The sequence below is a fragment of the Agelaius phoeniceus genome, chromosome 2, assembly GCF_051311805.1.
Source record: "Agelaius phoeniceus isolate bAgePho1 chromosome 2, bAgePho1.hap1, whole genome shotgun sequence".
Lineage (NCBI taxonomy): Eukaryota > Metazoa > Chordata > Aves > Passeriformes > Icteridae > Agelaius > Agelaius phoeniceus.
Window position 1 is genome coordinate 107,453,152 of NC_135266.1, and position 12,771 is coordinate 107,465,922.

A 12,771-nucleotide genomic window follows, 5' to 3' on the forward strand; every position below is an offset into this window, starting at 1 on the left:
GCCTTTATTTTCTGCATTTATTTTTTGTACCTTTGTTCTTATTTACTTGTGTCTAGCAGGGCTCCCTTGATGGCTGGAAGCCTCTGTAGCATATTGGGAAGGACATAAAACACCAAGTAACGCAGTCTTTGGGCTAATACATTTTCAAAAATGTTTCATGCCTCATTTCTCACGTAAATTCATAGGTTGCATTCAGCCTTCACCGTGTCATTCATATTCATGAAGGAAAAAAGGCCAGTGTTCATCACTTTCCTGCTGAGCTGGAGGCACTGCCAGGCTTGCCCCCTAGGGACTGCAGCAGTGCCCCAAGGAAGGTGTATTCCCCTGCAGTTCCTCTCCTGAGGACACTCTGACCAACAATTGGCTTATAGGCAGATGATCAAAGTGTAAATAGTCTTGTCTTAGTTCTAAGGATCGTCCCATTTTCTCCACATTGCTAATCCAGTTCAAACTCACACCCTTGGTGCCCAACATCCCAGGAAAAATTAGGTGAACTAAGCAAGACCCTTTTTAGAACTGCATTGGTGATGCTCCTCAGCTGGAGGGCTGCTGCTGAGGGAAGTCTTCTCTGGCTTTCCTGTTCACTGAGCAAGGAAAGCCAAGATCTAGGATGAGATCCAAAGATCCCACACTATAATGCACAGCTCTGCCATGGTACTGCTTTCACTGTGATGTCTCCAAGATGTTACTGAGTCCCAGATAACTGAGGAAATCAAGACCATACAATACCAAAACAATTTCAATGTGTGGCAGCTGGTGTGTGTCAGTCTTTTACTTTCATATCCACACAGTACTGGCCTGAAAAACTGCTGAGCTCTTGACTATATTTAATTACATGATGCTAATAATGCTTATTCATCTTATGTAAGTTGTAACTTTTTTTTATATTACTTTTCTTACTATCTAGGTGATAAACTATGAGCAATGGATCCCACCACGAGTTCACAATCCAGGTGTACCTGGTAACAGTGAAATGGTGAGTGGCCATAAAAATTGTAAATTTCTTTCACTTGCAGCTGGGAAGAACAGGCTGGTTTTTCCTGTGCTATATTTTCCTTCTCTAAAAGCTGAAAGATCTTTATCCATATCCTTGTTATTTATCATGATATCTCTTTGTCTTCTGTAGAATACCTTATTATTGCTCTGCTATTAATCATTCTATTTCTTTATCATTTAGAGAATATTGTATTATTGCTGTGATTCCCAAGACAGAATCTGCCTGTTATCTTAGGCTGCTTAGTTTGCTTTGCACTCATTTTAAGCCAGTTGGAGTACCAGACCAACGTCATGGGAATATCTAAAGGTCAGATATATATGGGCAGGATCACAGGAAAGTCTGCACAGTGCTTCTCTATACACTGGCTGGCCATGGCTTTATCAACATTTTTTAAAAGAAAATTTATCCAAATTTGGTGTGTCTTACAGAACTCTTTTAAACAGAGCAAGAAGTTGGCTTTCATCACACACTATTTTCATATTAATTATGTTCAGCCATGTTATTACTGAAGCTTCCCAAACATTTTTAAGGTACCATAACAATTAGCACTGTGGACACAGTAAACACACACTAATATTTATCTTCTCACTATTACTCTGTACTCTGAATTTAAGTGCATTGGTTGTCATGATTAAATCATTGCACTTCTTTGGGGAAGGCAAAGCAGTTGAAGAAAAATCACAGAGATTAGACTGTGCCATGACTAAATTCTTTATACTGAGAAGTGACATGCTGTGCAAGTAGTTTTATTGAAATTAATGCAGTTACACCCAGGAAAGAGAGTGCTCAACAGGACTGAGATTGCAGGAATCTGACCAGCAGTGTTTTACACTTAGCTTCCAAATTGCTGTGTTGCTGTCACCAGGTTAATCCTCATAACATCTCACTGTGCAAAGATTTCTAAGGTATTTAAAATACCTTTGTAGAAACTGGAAACAGTTTATCAGACATAATTTAGGTCTTTCTTCTGTAATGTATTTCAGAATGCATTTTTAAAACGTATATTTTTTGTGCTTAAGTATTTTTGCACACTTCATGCAAATTATTTGCAACTAAAGGGCAGCCTGTGATTTATTTTTTTGTACAATTCATTTTGATTTGTGAGGTCACATGATTTTTTCATCACTAAAGCCCATTAAGTAGGGATATCAATAATATTCTTGGTCCTTGTTCATGCAGGAATTCTTTCCTTATAGACAGCTTTGCTATAGATTGGGGCAAAGCACAGTTCACCTGATTGTCTGGTTTCTACACCAAAGAATGTTTGGATAGGCAGATAAAAATCCATATTTTAATGCTTAGGTAAGCCAAAATAAAATACTGTAAATTTAAAGACTGTCTCACCACCAGCTGATACTGCACAAGCTTTTTTTCCCATGAAAGAGGGTTACTGCATTTATTATTTAAGCACTTATGATTTTTCCCTAACAATGGACTCTATGAAATGAGTGCTTTTAAGGAAAAGAGGATTAGAGTTTGCCATTAATGAAATTATCTAAATAGATTATCTTCCATTTATCTTGATGTCTCCATGATGGAAATCCCAGATCATAAATCAAAGTCATCATGTTGCTTTTGTGTCGTTACTTACAAGTGAACAAATTATTATTGCTACAAGAGATCTAATATGAGAGCAATATTAGCATTTTAAACCACTGTGATTTATTTTGCAAAGACATCTCACAATGAGAGACTGAAAAATTGAAAATCTCAGTTTCTCTTGTTAGCTGAGGTAAAAATACATTCCTGCTATCTTGAATTTGGAAGAGGATAGAAATCTACAACACAGGTGAAGGACAGGAAAAGGACAGCAGAACAGTTGGTGCTGACGAGATGATGTCCACACTGTGTCCTATGGGGGGTCTACCTGGGCTCACATCCTCTCTGTTGGACACCAACCAGAAGCTGGAGGTCATCAGCTGAACTTCTGGAAAGTGTATTTTGTTTTAATTTCATCTGTAACAAGTTCAGGCTGCGGCACTTTGAGACCAAAGTGCAGCTTTCAGGTATAGCTGCGAAATTCACCGCAAAGTTAAGACACTAACGAAGCCACGACTTACAAGGGACAATGGAGACATGAAATGGTCTCAACTCTCTGGCTTCCTGCTCTGCTCCTGTGGTGGATTCCCAGTTTCCAGAACACTGCAGATCTCATGAAATATAGCTTGCTGCTGAGAAGGAGGGAGTCTAAAGCCAAGTGCTATCCACTGTGGGAACTTTTGCATTATTGTGATTAAAGAAGGAGGACTCCTAGGGTCCTATCCTCAAGGAAAGAAGTCAGCATAGGCTCCATCAGCATCAGTGAGATTTATATCACCCATGAAGGTAGCCCTGAAAGGTGTATCTAGACACATAATAAAAACAGCAACAACAATAACAATAATAGTAATAATAATAATTATCATCAATAATAATAATAATAATAAGAAGAAGAATTTACATAACTAAGATTATTTTATCATAACAGTGCCTGAAAGAATAAAGCAGTTTCAGATTTTTTGGGCTGTGTACATTATTTCACTTGGTCCTGTACTGAATACAAGCAGGACCAAGTGAAATAAACAAAATATGTGTTTATTTCACTTGGTCCTGCTTGTATTCAGTAATGCTCAGGTACTCAAGAAAACTAACATGCAAATAGCAGTATGAACACTGGCCTAAGTTTGATGTTTCTTGTGAGCTGCCTTTTTCCCTTTTTTACCTATTAGTCTGAAGCAAGGAAAAGCCTAACTTTCAAAGCATTGTGTCAATGATCAGTTCTTTGAATCCAACACTTTGTCATTCTCAAGATAAATATCATGTTACCCTTAGTTTTTTATTTTTCAGGATTATTTTAATGTCTTTCTTGTTTTGTTTTGGGTTTTTTGGTTTGGTTTTTTTTTTTTTTTTTTTTGGCAGGGTACAGAACCAGACAATAAAGCTGAGTCCAGGGGAACATTAAAAAGATTGCAGAAATTGGTCCGAACAAAGAAAACAAGTACACAAAGCTTGGAGGATGTCAAGCACGTTCTGGTTCCCCTCAGTAAGTACAGCATCACATCAGCATTCTTCCCAACATTTGGCAAATGACACTGGATTGAACATAACTGTAAACAATCCTGTCCTGGTCTGTCATTCACCACCCACAATTTTCAACCCCCAACTGAGATGTTACTGTGATACCACTCCAGCTCTAACTTCCTCATGGTGTGAAAACCTGTTTCCTGTCACTCTAGCTGGAGTTTTGTAACAGTAGATCTCGCAAGTGGGGATTTTAGGTAAATAGACTTGTATAACAGCAGGGTCTCCATGCTGGGGACACTTTGGGTTTTCTAGTTTTGTATCACATTTCGGGTCAGAAAGGCAAAATTCACAAATGGGAAGATAATTTCCAGTGCTAATCCATGCGTCAGCAGCATCTACGAGTGCAGGAAAGTCTGAGGTATGACAAACAAGTCAGTCTCTCATCATACCTGAGTGCCCAGGGCTGTAACACACAGGAATTCTGAACTGATTCTGGCCTCAGCTGATTTTCTGGAGTTTCCTATGGATCTCTGGTCTGACTGTGCAACAGTTCTTCCTCTGAACTTGTTTTGCCAACATTATTTTAACAGCGCATGCATTGCTTGTACAATGCACTTGTTTGTATGATTATTTATAATCTAGCATTAGCAAAATGAATTTAAACTGTCTGTTGAACTACTGCTCCAGCCAAATCACTGCCTGGGGTGAAACACATGAGGAAATAGGGATTTTTGTAACACAACATACATACAAGGGGTGGGAGAGCAATTGTCCAGAAAGCTTCCTGAACTTTTCCAGCTCAACTCATGCTGTCTGAAACTATCAGCAATATGACATTCACTTGGCAAATTTTCATGGGCAGAACTAATAAAATTTTCCACACCTTTGAGGGAACAAGATGAATATATCAAATGGAGAATAATTCTCACTTTTGGCTCAGATGCCTGACCCAGTAAAAAATCCTTTCCATCTCCCTAATTATCATAATTACTTGGTTTTGGTTTTGTTAGGGGTTTGTTTGTTTGTGGGGGTTTTTTTGGTATGCATGTATGAGTTTTGTTTTTGTTTGTTTGTTTGTTTGTTTTGGTTTGTTTTGGTTTTTTTTGTGGGAGATTTTTGTTGTCAATTTCTTTAAATGGAGTCCTTGACTTCTCCATTATATAGTGGGAAAGGTAACTATTAAGTTAAAAAAAAAAAGTGTGCTACTTTCTCTATGAATTGCAACATACTATAACAAATATTTGCATTTTTAAAGATACCTTAGAAGATGCTTATCTCTCTGAAGAGGATGAAGAAGCATTAACTTCTTGCATGAAGCTGACAAAGCCTCAGGAAAAGAAGACATGGAAAGATAACACAAAAAGAAAAGAAGAGCCTGAGACCAGGACAGATTTTATTTCTGCATCTCTGGGCCGCTCATACACTTCCAGACTTAATAACTTAGGAACTATTTCAATTCATTCTGAAACAGAATTTCACTTGTGGAGTGACTGGAAGCCATTTCCTGACAACCAGCTCTGTCCTTGTGACTTTTTAATTTCAAAAATAGAGGAATGGGAAAACTGTACTTGCTCTTCTCATCAGCCACATCTTACATATTCCCTAACAGATATGGATCTACAGTACTCCTGGGTAAGTGGAAGTGGTTTCTTTTGTGCTGATATGCATAAAAATTGGAAACTTTTTGCTCTGATTCAGCATTAAAGAGATACTGTCATCTTCCACGTGGTTATGAAATGCTATAAACCAAATTTAGATTTCAGGTAAATGGATGTGAATGCATTGTTCAGGCTAACACCAGGGCTTCATATAGCCCTGGGTAGTTCATTTTTAACGATGCAGACATCAGCAGCTTAGAGATGGAAGGCTCTAGGCTATTCTGTTTCTCATCAGCACAGTCATGTTTTTTGGTTTTTTCATCTGTACTATACTCATCCTCTCAGGCTTAGAAAACTTTCTGGAAGTCTGGGCTAAGTCAGTAAGAGACAATGAAGCCAATGGACTTGGAGCAGGCTCCTAGAGGTCACTGCAATACTAGTAAAGGACACTGGAGTTATTTAGGCAAATGTCAGATGTTGCAGAGGTGTCTGTGTTTCTATCTTCTTGGTCAGCTTAGCTGGTGGAGCCTATTTTTGCAATTACCCATGTGGCAGCAAGAAGATTCTAGGGACAGAAACAAAGAAGCAGAGTTTAACCTTGTTCTGAAATTATCTTCCTGGGCAGATCTCTTGAGGAGGTTTTTGTGGTTTAATTGCAGGCTTTTTAAAAAAGGGATATTCAAAACTAGAAGAGCAAAACCAAGAGAAACTCTTTTTGGTGATATATACAAAATAGAGATACTACAACAAAGATTTTCTCCCTCTCCTCACTGGGCACATCAGGTCTTCTGGCACTCCACATAGTGGTGAGCACATGGAAGGTGACTGGTAGAATCAAATACTTTAGGGAAGCAGTAAAAAGCAGCCACTTTTCCCTTTCTGCCTGTTCCCTCTACAGTGCTCCAGGGACAGAGCTGTCTCTCACTGTGGAATAAGACCAGCTCCCAGGAAAGTACAGCCAAGCCACAGGAGGTGAGACACCTGCTGAAACCTGAGCCAGCTGAGTGTTCAAATGTAGGGCTGAGCAACCACAGCCAGAGATGAGAGAGTGTCCTGCTGAGAGCAGCAAGATCTCAGAGTGCCCATATAGCATTAGAGAGGTAATAGATGGGGGTCTGTACAGCAGCCATATTTCTGAATTCATGGAGGAGATAATTCAGCTCCTTTCCAATGACACAGTAGCTGACATACCAGGCAGGACCTGAAATGTGGGATTTATCCAGCTGTAGATTTTCCTACAAAACAGAGTCTGAAACTTTGACTGGTAGATAATTAGAAAAAGAAAGGAAGGAAACTACCCTAAAAAAAGCTGAGGGAGATGCATCAAAGAAACCCTGGACAGCCCCAGCCCTGCACACTCCCAGGGAGAGCATCTGCAGACAGATCTGTGGGACAGAAAGTTGGCAGAAATGGGCTGGGAGCTGTGAACAAAGGCTGTGGTCTGTCAAAGGAGTCCCCCTGCATGCCAGGAAACAGGAGTCTCTGCAGAGAGTGAATTGTGTCAGGGATGCTGGCCTCCATCATCTGCCTGGCTCCTTTATGCAAGCAGCTGTCAGCATCCCAAGCAAAGGCTGAAGTCCCAGGTAAAAACAGTAATAGGGGTGTTGGTCAGATTTATGAGAACATAAGTGTCAATTCAAATAATTTTATTTCATTTTGTCACAAACAGGCTGTTAATGTTCCCTACCCTGGTGAGATTTGTCCTACCCATGTTACTATTAAGTGCCAGCAAGGGGTTTAGTGCTTTTTTTTCCTGAGTTGTTTATTTTGCCATCTGCCGTCCTGACGGGCTCTCTGACTTTAATGTATCTCTGTGGGCTTAGTGCCTTTAGATTTAGGTTACAGCCAATGGCAAGAAATCTCATTCTTTGCCTCTGCATTCTACCAACTGGCTCAGCTGAAGATTACAAAGGCTGGATTTTCAGTTTTGCTGTTTAAGGATCACAAAGCGGACACTGGTGGTTTTGCTATGAGAGGATCAGACAGAGGGGGTGGTGCAGATGTTCTTTCTGATGTTGATTTACTTATTAGAGTAAAAGCAATATATTCCATAATACTCTTCCCTGTTCTGTGAGAAAGAAGGTATGGTTTCATTTCCTTGACTTGGTAACTCCTCTGTTGTGTCTGCTGCAGCAAGTTGTGCAGGAGATAGCTAGAGATGAGCTATCAAAATGCTTGTTGGTGTGTCCCAAATTGAGACTATACTGGTAGATGCAAGACTCTGCTATTCCTTCAGCAAACTGCTGCTGATCTGGCTTGGGGGACAGACAAATATCTAGATCAGACAAATATTGTCCAGATGTATCTCAGCAATGCATGCAAAGGTGATCAGGCCTGGCCTTTATTGTAGCTTGAATGGCAGATAGTGAATTAAGCAGTGCTCTCCTGTAATCACAAGGAAAGACCTGGATCTCTCCATGACAGATTGCTGTTTAGAGAGACAAAATATGAGTTATCCTAATTCCCTTCCTTCAATTTCTTCCCTCGATACCTTTCTTCCTTGACTCCTTCCTTTCTTCTGCCCCAGCACTTTTCACAGCTTCCCTTATGGTGCTTCATTTTGCCAGAGGTCAGCTAGGTAAGGACTGTGAGAACAGACTCCAAAAACCATATCCATCTTCAGCTCCATCAGGCTCCTCCAGCCACTCTTCTCCAGCCTCCCCCATTTAAGCCCTCAGTAACCACCTGCATTAGCTGGACAGGCTCTGGCACAGGGATATTGCAGACCACCCATATTTCACCCATCCTGCCATGGTGTACCCATTAGATTCTTTGTGCAGAGTTAACTTAACCACTGGTCTTATACATATATATATATATATATATATATATATTATCATTCAGCTTTTTTAAAATATAATTGGTGGTTGGCCAAAATTTTGCTAGGGGCAACATAAAGCCTTTGCATTTTTGGTGTGTCAAGCTTGCCATGTGAAATTATTGTTACTGATATTCTTTCCAGTGACATGTAATTTATAAATACTTCTTCCTAAGAAAGTGGAAGAGTACATTTAAAAAAATACAGTGTACTTGAGGGAAAAAAAAAGAAAAATATTCTTGCATGTTTGGATAAAGTAACTACTATGTTGCATATTTTTCTATTATCACAAAGTATATTGGGGGTATCTGGGCTGATGTTTGTGATGTTATGAATCATCTTAAAAGCAGGCAGAGGATGGAAGAAAAGATTGTCCAGACACCACTTTAACAACCACTTGACCCTAATGGGAAAGGTTATTGGATTTTTATACTTCTTTTTATTCCTCAGGCTTAGCCCTGCAGAAAACAGTTAAGCTGTCAGTCTCAGACTAGTTTTTTCTTTTTTTGTGTATGTTTACTAAAAGCTGCCCTTCTGTCATTTGTATGCTAAGATACTCAGTACCCCAACAAAGTAGTATACTTAGAAGTGCTATGTCCATATGACTTTTATAGAAGCTCTTTCAGCCTTCTGTTGCTTTTTCTCAATCTGTGCAATTGCATAAGACTTTTGCAACCTCATGAGGCAGGAAAAATCTGCAGTCAGAAGGCTGTAAACTACAGGAGCTTGCTAGGCTTGAATGGACCTGAAAGGCACAGTGGAGCACAGTGAGGTCACAGCTGAGGTCCTCTTCACAAAAGGGTTCCCAGACTATCCTGGACAGTCTGAGACAAAGAGAAGAAAAGCAGATGAGTCCTTTTCTACATCACTGGCTGACCCATCCACTATCCCAATATCTGTGAAATATGGAAGATGCATTTGTAGAATCACACAGGCCTCCTTTACAGGAAAAGGAGAGGAGACAACATCCTCTGTTGGAGGCAAATCAGCAGAGAGTTACTGGAAGTGGGTTTCTCTTCTTCACACCTCTTAGCAGCATGGTTAAGTTTTACAGAAGAAGGATTTAGTCATTGATACCATAAGAATATTTTTTTGGTGCAACCTGTGTTTGGCATTCAGTGAGAATGAAGTATGAGGGACATTCCCCAAGACTAAAAAGACCTGGCATTTTGATGAGGAGAAAGAAAAAAAATCTAAAGGTACTGCAGAGGAAGATACATTTTCTCTCCTATTTTCAGGTTAAGAGGAGATTAGAAATCTTTGAAAGATTGGCTTCTCTCTGATATGAATGCGTTGCATTGTGGTGGAATGAACAATAAGTTTGGGGAAACTGCAAAAGACTTTATGCCAATTCCTGTGTTCATTTTCTCCATATTCCTCTCAGGAAAGTGTTGTGATCTGATCAGGATTATGTTTGCCCTGCTGTTACTGGCCAAGGTTCTCTGCCATTTCAGTGACCTCATGGCTTTTTCCTTTCCTCCTGGTGTGGCTTGCTTCCTAGTCAGACAAGCCATTTCCCAGCATCTCCCTTTCACCCTTAGGAGACATGGCTACTTTGACACTCATTTTTTTGATGAAGAAACACTCTAATTGTCAACGCTGGTTTTGTACATTTCCTTACTCTAACTTTTCCTGACACATTGTGCATGTATTCTGGCTGCTGGATGCCCCATCACAGCCTTGCTTCCTTGCTGTGGTTGCTCTTACCCTGCCCTCTGCACCTCCTCTGATCATTTTGGTTCTCAAAAACATGCTGCATATTGCCTGGAGGTTTATGCAGCTGTGGGGTGTCTGTGATACCAGGGACTGATCTCTGCTCCCTAGACTGGTTGGAGTGGGGAGGAAGGGTATGCACAGCTGGTAATGAACAGACAGGGCAGAGTGCTCTTCTCCAGTAAAATGTGCTCCAAAGCTCAAAGTTGTATTTGCACTGCCCAGAGAATTGCTGTGGGAAGATTTCTGCTCCATTTCAGCTGGCAGTTTCTGCTGCACACCAGAATGCTGTGGGCTTTAATGGACTTTCTGACTGCTCAATTTTCTTAAGCAATTTGACTGTTTTCTGCAGTTTTTCCTTTCTTCAGCTAATGTCTTTCTGTTGAGAGACACCTGAACATGCCTTAGAAGAGCTTTCTCAATTGCATTTTGAATCCTCATTTGGCACAAAGATAGCACTAAAAAGAATGCCTGGAAAGCCCCAAATTGCTTTTCTGAGACACCAATTTTCAGCTGCTCTGGTCACTCTGGCTGCTTTACTGTCACTAATAAGTGGTCCTTTTAAAAGCTATGGCTCTTGTTCCTATTTCAGTGACAAGGTAGGAAGCCAGTTCCTCACCAAGTATAAATCTATTTCCTATGGGTGTTAGAGAGTCCTGCTCAGCTGTAGCCAAGCTGAGGCCCAAAGTCTTTGCCCAGAGAAGAGATAAAGGGCAGCTGGAAAGAGGCAGTAAACAAAACCAATCAAGACCATGATATGCATGTTCAGGTGACAAGCTGTGGCTAAGACATGAAAACAGGATTTGTTTCCTAAGATATGAAACTGTCCCCAGCTGCTTCTCTTTCATCTTGTCATATCTTCATTTACAAGGCCCTCATCAGGTTTCCTGTTGCTTTTTATAACATTCTGGCTAATTTCAGTGCTCTCCCCACTGTTCCACCAGCTCAGCCCTTCTCCTTCTGCATTCAGCACCTCTCTTGCAAGGTAAAGAGACAGCCAGAAACACCCCCAGACTGCAGACATGAGATAGACAAAAAGAAACGGTGCTACAAAGGCACTCATCTTTCCCCTGTTCAAACCCTGTTCAAGAACCTTGTGAAAACTTATTTTGAATTTTAAGATTTGTGAGTGGGTAGGGATTGTGATTTATGCAAATCTATTGTAGTAAAGTGCTGGTGACATTTGAATGGCTTTGTTTTTTAAACTGATGAAAAGACAAGAGCCACAACTAAAGTTTCAGTGTTTACTTTTCCTGGAAAGATGAAGAAAAATATGGATTCAGAAAAAAAAAGACACAAATACTAGTGAACTTAAGACCACTCTTCATGCTTTGGAGTATGTAGAGTTTTACTTTTTCTACTGTCACAAGAACCTTTATTCAAGAAACAGTTAGAGCAACAAGTTGGTAAACATTACAGGGCCTGCTTCAGTTAAATACAAAAAGTGAGAGAAAATCACCTCTTAAAGTGCAAGGCTTCTCACAAGCTTTGTTCTGGGAAGACAGGAAACTGGGAGGGTGTCCAGCCTCTCTAAAGATGCACCGTTGCACTGTGCTGATTGCAAATATCTGTCAGCACCATTCCACTTCCCACAGTGATTTTTGCTATTTCTTGCATAGTAATGTGAAAAATTTGGTGTCCTCATCTGTGATGACTTTGACCATGCAGTCTTAAAACAGGTTTTAAAAAATGTGAAAAATCTGATGCTGTTGTTCTTCACTATGGTAACTCTTGCCCTATTTTTTATTTTTAATACCTGACTAGAATTTTCATAGCTCTATAGGGAATGATATCATACTTTCCATTAATCGGCATGTATACCTAACTCTACCAAAAAGCTTCTCAAAATTTTTGTGCCACAAACTTCTGGGCTGTTTTGTGAAGTTGGATTGCTAGTACTTGCTAGTATATATGAGGCAGAATGATAATGAAGTGAATTTATTTGCACTAAAAGATATTTTAAAGTACCACAACATTTTTAATATTGTTGCAGATAACTGCAGAAGAACATTGTTATTCACCTCAGCAGATTTCATGGGTTTGCTTCTGACATAGCTGCTAGGTCCTGCAGAGCTACAGCTAGAGAGAGAAATGAAAGATTTTGGATTGCTGTCATGAATGTAGTATGAAAGGCAATGTGGTCATTGAAATAGCAGGGAAAACTGTGCATTTCCTAGACTTACTCTTTGTAAATGGCATATGACTTCTCAATAGAAAAAGTGCTACCTGCTTCATGAAACATGATTAAGAGTCAAAATATAATTAAGCTAAGTGAAGTTGTTGGTAACATGCTGTCTAGTGAAAGGATGACTTCCTGCTAGCCTACTTTAGAATTGCCAAAATGATGCACTTTTCATACTGAAGGAAATAGATTGCATTGCCTGTCTGCTGCTTCATTTACCTAGTCTGTGACAATTTCATCCCTATGTGGATCTGCTATCAGTCCAGTATAAAGGACATTCTTCTTGTTGTTTTTTATTTAAAAAAAATGTTTTTAAGGCTATCATTTCTTCCCATACACCATACAAAGCAAAGAAAAAAAAAAACAAGAAAAATACACATTACTCTGCTTGATTAGTGCTCCTGCTGAATGAATCAGCTACTCCAGGCTGTGTTTTCATGCTGTGTTGTGCTAATGTATT

General features: G+C 39.8%; 1 protein-coding gene across 1 annotated transcript in view; it reads left to right on the plus strand.

Moving 5' to 3' along the window:
- LOC129134946 (SAM domain-containing protein SAMSN-1) overlaps window positions 1-12,771 on the plus strand; it is a 58,879-nt gene that overhangs the window by 2,642 nt on the left and 43,466 nt on the right. Inside the window, exons 2-4 of the mRNA XM_077174506.1 lie at window positions 908-976; window positions 3,896-4,019; window positions 5,256-5,632. Of these exons, the coding sequence (XP_077030621.1) occupies window positions 974-976; window positions 3,896-4,019; window positions 5,256-5,632 (504 nt within the window). The 5' untranslated portion in view covers window positions 908-973. The remainder of the gene's footprint in view (window positions 1-907; window positions 977-3,895; window positions 4,020-5,255; window positions 5,633-12,771) is intronic.